Source organism: Callospermophilus lateralis, chromosome 11 (assembly GCF_048772815.1).
Source record: "Callospermophilus lateralis isolate mCalLat2 chromosome 11, mCalLat2.hap1, whole genome shotgun sequence".
In the NCBI taxonomy this organism is placed as follows: domain Eukaryota; kingdom Metazoa; phylum Chordata; class Mammalia; order Rodentia; family Sciuridae; genus Callospermophilus; species Callospermophilus lateralis.
The window spans coordinates 56034156-56041774 of record NC_135315.1 but is presented as its reverse complement, the minus strand read 5'-3'; the positions used below and the strand labels follow the sequence as shown (position 1 = coordinate 56041774).

Sequence of the window (7619 nt, the reverse complement as noted above, 5' to 3'; positions counted from 1 at the left end):
CATGGGCCATGCTGCATTGATTTAACCAGTACTCTGTTGAGAAGAGAGATCATAGCTGAATGGGCCACCAGTAGAGGTAAGCCTGTCTAAAAAAAAAACACAGTTTACTGTAACCCTCAACTTCCTCCCCCATGGGCCACATATGACAGCAAACTTGCTAAAAGTAAACAACAGGCCAGGACATTTTAGAATAACATGCTAGAACCACCTGGTCCCCAGGGTCATCAGAACAGCTCTCTGACTGTCTAACACTACTGACTGACATGGCCTTCCCAGTGACTCACTGCCCTCTGCCACTCACTCCAGACCCACAAGTTCCCCCCAAACCATCCTGCCACGTGGGAGTCACAGGGGTCCTGCTGCCTCTGACACTGCAGATAGGAGTTAATGAAAAAAGATGTTGAAATGCATTAAATAAGAAATGGGGGATGAGGCTGTGATGTGGCTCAAGCGGTAGCGTACTTGCCTGGCATGTGTGCGGCCCAGGTTCGATCCTCAGCACCACATACAAAGATGTTGTGTCCGCCGATAACTAAAAAATAAATATTAAAATTCTTTCTCTCTCTCTTTCCCTCTCTCACTCTCTCTTTAAAAAAAAAAGAAATAGGGGAAATACAGTAAGAAGGGGCCTAGGGAGAGAGAAATGAAGGCCTTCTGTTTAGCAGGCAGGATACTCCCTGTGATGTCCTCAGAGTCAACCTCAGTCTTCTGGTCAACCTACCTACTTTCAACCTGGGCCCAGATGTTATGATGGAAGAGGAGGAAGACAGGGAAAACAAGAACTTTATTAGGAAAACACAGAACCATGCTAACTCTACAACACGGGCTGGGGAATCAATTAAAATTCTGGGTATACAGGGTTCCTAACTAGAGGGATCCTTGAGGTTGAAGTCTGTGGCCTCCAACCAAATGTCTTCTCTTTAGCGCCAGCAGCATGAGACCTTCTTGGCCTTCTCACGGCGGTGCTTTCTCCCTGGCAGGGAGGACACAAATCGCTTCCTGAGCCAATGGAAAAAGCCCTGGAAATTCATACAGGAAGTGCGTTCTTTATCTGAAGGCAGGTCCCCCTCCTCTGACTGCTCTGATGACCCTGGGGAGCTCTTTGCAGTGCCAGGCTCCTGGCTTTCCATCTGCCAAGACAAAGAGGAGGACTTAGAGACATTCAGGGTCAGCAGCAATGGGGCCAATATTACTCATTTATGGATTTCCAATTTACTTTGTTACCAAAATGAGCCAACTGTCAATGCAAAGTGTCAGACTCACTCACATTAAAGCCACACACAGGCACACACACTGATCTGCACAGTGTTTCTCTCTCTCTCTCTCTCTCTCTCTCTCTCTCTCTCTCTGCTCCCTGGCATTTCGCCAACACCTCTTCCCTGACCCCTTTCCTGGCTGAGGACCTTCTCCCATCGCTCATCTGCCCAGACACTGGGGTCCTCCTCTGCTTCACAGCAGGTACAAGGACTCCATGCTGTCCCACCTGGCACCCCCACTGGGCCTGTCCCCTCCTCTGCAGGGGGGCAGCTCTGTGCTCACCTCAACAATTTCATCCTCCTCAAGTTCAGGAGGCATTTTTAGGAACTGCTTGATGTCTCCATTTTCTTGTGGTATACAAGCCTCCTCTTCTTCGGGACTGACCTGAAGCATCTGGGAAGACACACTGATGGACAGCTGGATATCTTCCTCCTGAAGAGAATAAGAGAGTACTGGGTCATCATCTTCATCATAATTCAGATTGTCTAGCCATTCCATAATAGTTTTCGAGAAATCATCCAGTTCCCAGACAGTCTGGGTTGTTGTTTCCTTTTGGTACTTGTCCATCCTCTGGTCATCGTCACTTTGAGCCAAGTTAGGTGCTGAGTCTTCTTGGAGGCTGTGCAGATAGGCATTCACGACCTCGTCGATGTCTTCTTTGCCCAGCTCCTCTGGCTTCTCCTGAATTTCATTTCTTCTCCCCATGGGTCCTCTTACACTTTGGGTTCCCCATGGCCCTTGGTCAGGAGGGAGGGAGGGATCCTCAGAGGTCACATCTTCACCCGGTGTGATAGCCTCACTGGCAACGTTTTCCTCGGAGGGGAAGTAGCCTATAGAGAGGCTCTGGTGGGAATTGGATTCTGAAACGGACTGCTCTATGTCAGAGCAGCTGCTGCCAGAGGACGAGTCGTCCATGGGGTCCAAGAGCTCAAATGCCCAGTCTCTTTGGACCCTGGAAAATTCAAAAGAAAAACATTAATGGATGATATGGGGGAAGCTACTCATGTACTTTTCCAAATGATGCCCCTTCCTTTATCCATTCCCAGCTATCCCATTCAGGCAGAAGTGCATCCTGTATTTGCACTCTCCAGTCAAGGGCACAAGAGGCAGTTCTTTCTCTTTAAAAACTCATTTTATTGAATAATGACCCTCTACCCTGAGCATCTCCACCTGATACCGCTCATGCTTTGTCTTATCACTACAGTGGGAAGAACTGCCTGCCATAAAAGATAGTTGTATAAATTTGAAAAGTATAGGAAAGTCAATGATGTAAATAAATATCATATATCCCACCACCCAAGTAGAATGACAATCCTCAGGGAAAGAATTTGATGCGTTCCTTTATAGTCTTCTTTTTCCTCTTATCTACATATATGCTTGTGTGCACACATCTGTATATATGGGAATTCACATCAAAGACAGTGAGATTATTAAATTTTGTAGCACAACCTGCAGGAAACACATATATGGCTATTCTGTAATCCTTAAGAACTTTCTCATTAACTCTCTTTGGTGATCACCTGAGACAGGGGCAAAATATTATATTTTGGATGTGAGGTGTCCATCGTAAGCTCTTGTTAATTCCAGAATATTCAGAGGTCAGAGGAGTAGAATTGTGAGAGCGGAAACCTAATTAATTCATCAACCATTAACATAGGTGATCAATGAACCTTAGATAATTAAGACCATTAAGAATAGTCTTTTTAATGATACTAAATCACCTTATCCACACATTTTTGCCTTTGTTTAAGTAGTTCTGTAGGTGGGATCATTGAATCAAAGATTACAAATATTTTTAAATTATGAGAATTGGGGTTCAATTACTTTCTAGAAAGAATACAGCTATTTAAATGCCCATCCTGACATCATCTGATGGCATCTGTAGTCCAGCATTTCCTGTGATGCCCAGCAAGTCATTGGGGAAAGGAATATACAAACATTCGATTTCCCTTGAGATCTCTCTCTCTCTCTCTCTCTTTCTCTCTCTCTCTCTCTCTCTCTCTCTCTCTCTCTCTCTGTCTCCTCTTCTCTCTCACACACACACTCACGTACCTTGTAGACTCTGTCACAACTGACTCTATTTACTTTCTGCAGAAAGAGAAGCTTCCAACTCCTCAGGCAGACACAGGCTACCTGAAGTCCTTCAGGTACTGAATCCAGTAACTGAGAAGTGCAACTCTCAGAAGCCTGGGTTCTGAGAACTTTGGCTGTCGTGGCAACAGAGGAACACAGGAGGGTCACAAATGTGGAAGGAAAATGGGGATAGAAAACCAAAGGACCCAACCCCTTGCTTTAGTCATTTATTTGTTTTAATGTGAACAAAGTATATGACAAGAACAACTTATACACGGGAAAGTATTTGGGGGCCTCACATTTTCAGAGGTCAGAGTTTGTAGAGGTTGGGCAAGCGTTGGAGGAAGAGACCACCAAGAGGCTGTCCCATGCAACAGCAAAGGGTTTATTGGGGGTCCAGCATGCTGGGGCTCAGAGCTCACTTGAATAGAGCAAAGAGCCCTGAGAACAGCTTAAGCAGAGCTTATATACTTTCCTTGGAGAGGGCAGGGAGGGAAGTTACATTTTGCAGTTTGGCAATTGGGGACAGCACATTCTGGGAACAAGATTAGCAAACAGTTTGCATTGGGGACAGCACATTTTGGGGACAAGATTAGAAAACAGTTCTTAAGATTTCAATAGTGTTTTGTTAAGCATACAGAAAAACGGAGTGACAAGTACCTATTTTATTAACCTTTCATTCCCCACTTCTTCTTCTAGCTACTTTTAATCATAAAAGTTATCATTGGGGGGTGTCACATTTTATGTCTGCTAGTGGGGTATATTGTTGTCTGATTACCATAAGTTTAACTTGTCCAATTTGAGCTCGGAAAAAGGAAACTACATGGTTGAGCAAACAAGGTCCTACAGTTAGCAATTTGTTGTGTCCCATGGACCAGGGCAGTGGTTCTTGTGCCCACCCCTGCAGCAACTCCTATTCCTAATAGGATGGCTAAAGTGAGGGATACAGGTTCCCGGCGAAACCGGGTTGTATGCCCCCCTATTTGATCTTCAAATGAACCTGCATCATGATAGAGCACTCTGGGAAACATCTGCACCATTACATAATTAATTACATCTGTTGACCATTTTATGAAAACATAAACAATGTTTAAGTATGTAGAATTATACTGTTGTAGGGCTGGACAAGGCAAGGCACCTAAGATAGCACCGAAGACAGGGAAACAGTCCTATTTGGTTGCAACCAGATTTAGAGGGCATTGCTTCTGCTGTAATCAATTAATCCCCTGAACCCCAAGTTTAGGTAGTTTCAGAATTTTGTACCCAACATGTAAGGGAAGGGGCTCAGTTCACAGTCTGCAGAAATTTATAAAAAGCAGTTTTTGTTTCTGTTTTTTCTTCTGTTCTGGGCAAGTTAACTTTTCAAGGACACCTGGGAGGGGGAGAATTTTCCCCCTGCCAGCTGTTCCCATGGAGCCCAGTTGGTAACTTCCTTATCTTAGAAATGTAGCCATCTCTGTGAAGCCCAGCTCAAGGCCAGAGGCCTTGTTCACATATTTTGTGAAAAACTAGTAAAGGGGTGCCTAGCTTAGGAGTGCTGATTTTTTTTTTTTAGCCAGTGGCCAAGTAGAACAGGACTATGTGAAAAGAGAAAGTTTATCTACACTGAACTCTTTTATAGGGATTCTTTTGCTGAAAGTCCTAAAGTCGGCCATGGTGAAGACTTCTGGAGAAGGTCAGTTAAGACTTTTCTGTGGGCCTGGTACAGAGGGGGAAGATGGGGAAGGGGGGGCTGAGAGCAGCTCTGTGGACAATGGGAAAGGGGTTTGGGATTTTTCTAGCAACAAAAACTTGAGTAGTAGAACAGGTAGAGCAGAGGGGAAGACGGGAGTGAGTATCCCAAAAAGCCTGTGAGGGACTTTAAATTTTTAGTAACCTGTTTTCAGTGATGACAAAGCAACTTTAAAGGCCATTTTCATTACATCTTGGATAGGGGTCTGAGGGCTCTCCTCAGCTGGTTTGAGCTTTGGGTTAGCTGGTAAGAGGACCTGGTGGGACCCGGTGTGGGCACTGACAGGATAAGAGAGGAGTGAGTGGGTGGAGGGGTACCTCAGTACCTGCTACCTCAGCAAGGGGGCAATGGTCTGAGAACCGGCGGATGTTTGGGTTTTTGATCTAGTAATTGGAGGGGAGAAATCAGGTTACTGAGGTGGAAGTGACAGCAGACAGTCTGGAGCAGAAGGCTGAGGGTGAGGATCTATTGGAGAAGCATAGTTTAGGATGTGAGCGAAGGAGGGAAAAGGCCTCCACATAGGGGAATCTCAAGCCAACCTACATCTGGCTTGTGTGTCTCTACATCCATAATGTTTGTTTCCATTACCTATGGTACAGAAGGGATTTAATGGAATTTTAGTGGGATCCTCTTCGTCAGGGATATCCCAATAGGAAAGACCTATAGCCAGCTGACAAATGTTTGGGTGGAGAGATGGCCACTAGGTCCTTAAGGGGGCTGTATGCGAGACAGATCATACTTCCTGTCCAGTAGGATTTGTGATCAGCCATCGCTGCTGAATGGGCTGATGAGGGTTAGGACTACTGGTGGTCAAAGGGAGAGTCCATAGCCCTATCCACACGGCGAATACTCAATTTGAGAGGGTTACCAGTCTTTTCCAATTTCCAGCCAGAGTCTGGACAGGGCGCAGGCTTGAGATGAGAGGCATGGATCCAGCAAGTGATTCCGTCTACCTTTACCTCTGTAGGTGTTATAAGTAGCACCTAGTATGGTCCTTTCCAGTGGGGTTCCAGGGATGACACCTGATGTCGTCTTACGTAGACGAAGTTTCCCACTTGATATCGGCGTGGAGTCCCTTCATCCCCAGGTTGGTAGGCAGTGGCCAGCTGTTTCCACAGGTACCACTGGGTTCTTTCAAGAGCTTTAAGTCTGTCAAGCAAGGGGGTGTGAAAGGAACCGGTAGGTCTTAGAGTTAGGGTTAGGTCCCTTACTGGAGGAGGGGCACCATAGAGAATTTCATAGGGGGTGAGGTTACACAAAGAAACAGAGGGAGTATTTCTTACACGAAATAGTGCATAAGGCAGGAGCATAGTCCAATCTTTTATGCCGGTGTCTAAGCTTAATTTCATTAAGGTCTCTTTAATGGTTCTATTCATTCTTTCTATCTGTCCTGAGCTCTGGGGTCTATAAGCACAATGTAACTTTTAATTAAACCCCAGGGTCCTGGCTAACCCCTGACTTACCTGGGCCACGAACGACGGTCCATTATCAGACCCTATTACCTTAGGCAGGCCGTATCTTGGAAAAATATCTTTCAAGATCTTTTTGACCACCATTTGCGCCGTTTCTTTTTTTGTGGGGAAGGCTTCAATCCATCCTGAAAATGTATCTACAAAGATTAGGAGATATTTAAGTGCATACCTTGTTGGCTTAATTTCAATAAAGTCCGCTTCTCAGAATTGTCCTGGTCTGGTTCCTCGTAGGTGCTTTCCTGCAGGAAGCTTGGAAGGGTAAGCATTAACCAATTGACAGACCCGACAGGCTTTTGTTACCTGTTCAGTTATTTCCTTTCGCTGTGAGTCAGTTAGTGGAAAACTCTGTTCTTGATCTTTCAGGAATGCCTGCAGTTTCTTTGAACCAAGGTGAGTGAGTTGATGTACATTTTTAACATAGTGTAGGGCTTTCTGAAATCTGTAGGTGTTAAGTTGTCGGGGTGCTCCGACGTAGTTAAATCTCCTGACTTATGTTCCCCTGTGTGGAAAGTGTTAACATGGTTACTCTGTTTAGGGCTGCCAATTTAGCCTTTTCATACTCCCTCCTGTTCCCGACTGCTATGGGATCTTTTCCTTTCTGGTGTCCTGGACAGTGCACTATAGTTAGTTGCCTAGGGCTTTGCACTGCTGAGAGGAGGCGGAGCCTTAGCCCACCGCTTACCGTCCTGGAGGAAGCTGCTGCCATCAGTGAACCATATGACCTCAGTTTCTTCCGCCTGTATATGTTGACAGTCATGAGTGATGGGTCCTGATGATTGCTCAGGTAGTAGTGTAGCCGGGTTAAGCGGGACGGGGGGTCCCAGCGTTATTCTGTCCTTGTCGAGCAGCAGGCTCTGAGTGTGTTATTCTAAAATTTGATAGCCATCTGTCTGGTGGCTGGCAGATGATGCTCTCTAGGGCATGGGGGGCTATAATGGTTAGCTTTTGCCCCAGCGTTAACTTATCAGCATCCTTGATTAGTAGGGCCGCTGCTGCTATAGCTTTTAGGCAATGGGGCCATCCACCAGCCACTGGGTCCACCTTTTTAGACAAGTAGGCTATAGGCCTTTTCCAGGGTCCTAGAG

The 7619-nt window shown here is 45.7% G+C and overlaps 1 protein-coding gene across 1 annotated transcript; it reads right to left on the bottom strand.

The window, feature by feature from the left end:
* Positions 1–920: 920 nt before the first annotated feature.
* LOC143642315 (uncharacterized protein C12orf71 homolog) lies at positions 921–7291 on the bottom strand. The gene is made up of 4 exons (XM_077110636.1): positions 7217–7291; positions 3391–3464; positions 1540–2209; positions 921–1130 (listed from the first exon to the last, which is right to left on the bottom strand). Exons 1-4 carry the CDS (start codon positions 7289–7291, stop codon positions 921–923), a joined length of 1029 nt encoding a protein of 342 aa, XP_076966751.1.
* Between the last annotated feature and the right edge of the window lie 328 nt (positions 7292–7619).

What these genes read in the sequence shown, in the direction of transcription:
- LOC143642315 (XM_077110636.1), bottom strand. Translation starts at nt 7,291, where the DNA reads ATGACTGTCAACATATACAGGCGGAAGAAACTGAGGTCATATGGTTCA. An exon ending in CAGCAGCTTCCTCCAGGACG is followed by an intron (nt 3,465 to 7,216) that starts GTAAGCGGTGGG and finishes TTGCCACGACAG; the next exon opens with CCAAAGTTCTCAGAACCCAG. An exon ending in CAGTACCTGAAGGACTTCAG is followed by an intron (nt 2,210 to 3,390) that starts GTAGCCTGTGTC and finishes TGAATTTTCCAG; the next exon opens with GGTCCAAAGAGACTGGGCAT.